The sequence below is a fragment of the Poecilia formosa genome, unplaced genomic scaffold (assembly GCF_000485575.1).
Source record: "Poecilia formosa unplaced genomic scaffold, Poecilia_formosa-5.1.2 Scaffold1028, whole genome shotgun sequence".
Lineage (NCBI taxonomy): Eukaryota > Metazoa > Chordata > Actinopteri > Cyprinodontiformes > Poeciliidae > Poecilia > Poecilia formosa.
In genome coordinates, this window is record NW_006800967.1 from 36,066 (window position 1) to 37,672 (window position 1,607).

At 48.7% G+C, this 1,607-nt stretch overlaps 1 protein-coding gene across 2 annotated transcripts in view; it reads left to right on the forward strand.

Moving 5' to 3' along the window:
* ddx27 (DEAD (Asp-Glu-Ala-Asp) box polypeptide 27) overlaps positions 1–1,607 on the forward strand; it is an 11,821-nt gene that overhangs the window by 3,225 nt on the left and 6,989 nt on the right. For both annotated transcript variants that reach the window (XM_016667361.1, XM_007544195.2), the window contains exons 2-7: positions 54–203; positions 271–330; positions 417–564; positions 674–729; positions 799–885; positions 967–1,072. In XM_016667361.1, the coding sequence (XP_016522847.1) occupies positions 54–203; positions 271–330; positions 417–564; positions 674–729; positions 799–885; positions 967–1,072 (607 nt within the window). The remainder of the gene's footprint in view (positions 1–53; positions 204–270; positions 331–416; positions 565–673; positions 730–798; positions 886–966; positions 1,073–1,607) is intronic.

Consider the following 1,607-nt stretch of genomic DNA (forward strand, 5'->3'; position numbering starts at 1 on the left):
ATGATGATGATGATGATGATGATGATGATGATGATGATGATGATGTTCTGCAGGAGGAGCCTATCATCCTGAACCGTAAGAAGAAGTTTGGAGGTCAAAGGTCGACAGACTTCAACTGTGACTTTGAGTTTGGAGAGAGAGACGGTCTGAGCCTGGATGACGACTGGGCCATGAGTGACGTCCTGAAGCAGCTCAAGAAGAAGGTAGAACCCAGCAGAACCTGCAGCCTGCTTCTTTACAAAATGTTCTGACCGGGTTCTGTGTTCACAGAGAACCCTGACGACTTTGGACCAGAAAATAGAGAAGGTCAGGAAGAAGAGGAAAGCTGAGGTGAGTCTGTCCTGAATCCACTTCCTGTTTTTATTTACTTCCTGTTTGATCTACTTCCTGTATGAGTTCTAGTCTTTTGTCTTTAGGAGAAATCGTCTCAGAGTTCTGAAGCTGAAGGCTCAGAGATGAAGGAGGAGGAAGAGGAGGAGCCAGCTGACAGAAATGAAGAGGACGAGGATGGTGATGAAGAGGAGGAGTTTGGCTCAATTGATGAAGAGGTTCTGACCAAATCAGGTATGACTGCTGTCCTCCTGAAGGTTCTGGTTCTGACTGGGTCTGAACTCATCATATTTTCTTCTGGTTGGTCTTTTATTTTTCTAATCTGCTTCCTGTTTCCTGTCAGACACTCTGAGGGAGAAAGAGCGGCGAGGGAGGAAGAAGAAGAATGTGGAAGAGGAGGTGAGGAAGAGGAGCACAGGCTGGTCCTGATGAATGTGTCACCATGGTAACGTCTGTCTCTGTGCTCAGGCTCCAGAGACGTTTTCTGAGGACGCGTCTCAGTACAACGAGCAGCTGACGTTCGAAGAGATGAACCTGTCCCGACCCATTCTCAAGGTGAGACCCAGCGAACCCGGTTCTGGTTCTGGTTCTGGATCCGGTTCTGGTCTCACCTGCTCTGCGGTTCTGTTCCTGCAGGCCATCACGGCTCTGGGCTTCAAAGAGCCAACACCGATCCAGAAGGCCTGCATTCCCGTGGGGCTGCTGGGCAGAGACCTGTGTGCCTGTGCTGCCACTGGAACCGGTACTGGGACCGGTTCTGTTCTCTGGTTCTGTTCACCCCGGCAGGACACATTAAACACTGTTGGGTGGATGATGGATGGATGAGTGGATGTTGGATGATGGATGGATGTTGGATGATGGATGGATGGATGATGGATGGATGATGGATGGATGTTGGATGGATGTTGGATTGATGGAGGATAGATGGAGGATGGATGTATGGATGATGGATGGATGATGGATGATGGATGGATGGATGATGGATGGATGTATGATGGATGGATGGATGGATGGATGGATGATGGATAGATGTATGGATGATGGATGGATGGATGATGGATGGATGTTGGATGATGGATGGATGGATGGATGGATGATGGATAGATGTATGGATGATGGATGGATGGATGGATGTTGGATGATGGATGATGGATGTTGGATGGATGGATGATGGATGGATGGATGGATGGATGGATGATGGATGGATGGATGATGGATGGATGGATGGATGGATGGATGATGGATGGATGAATGGATGATGGATGGATGGATGGGTG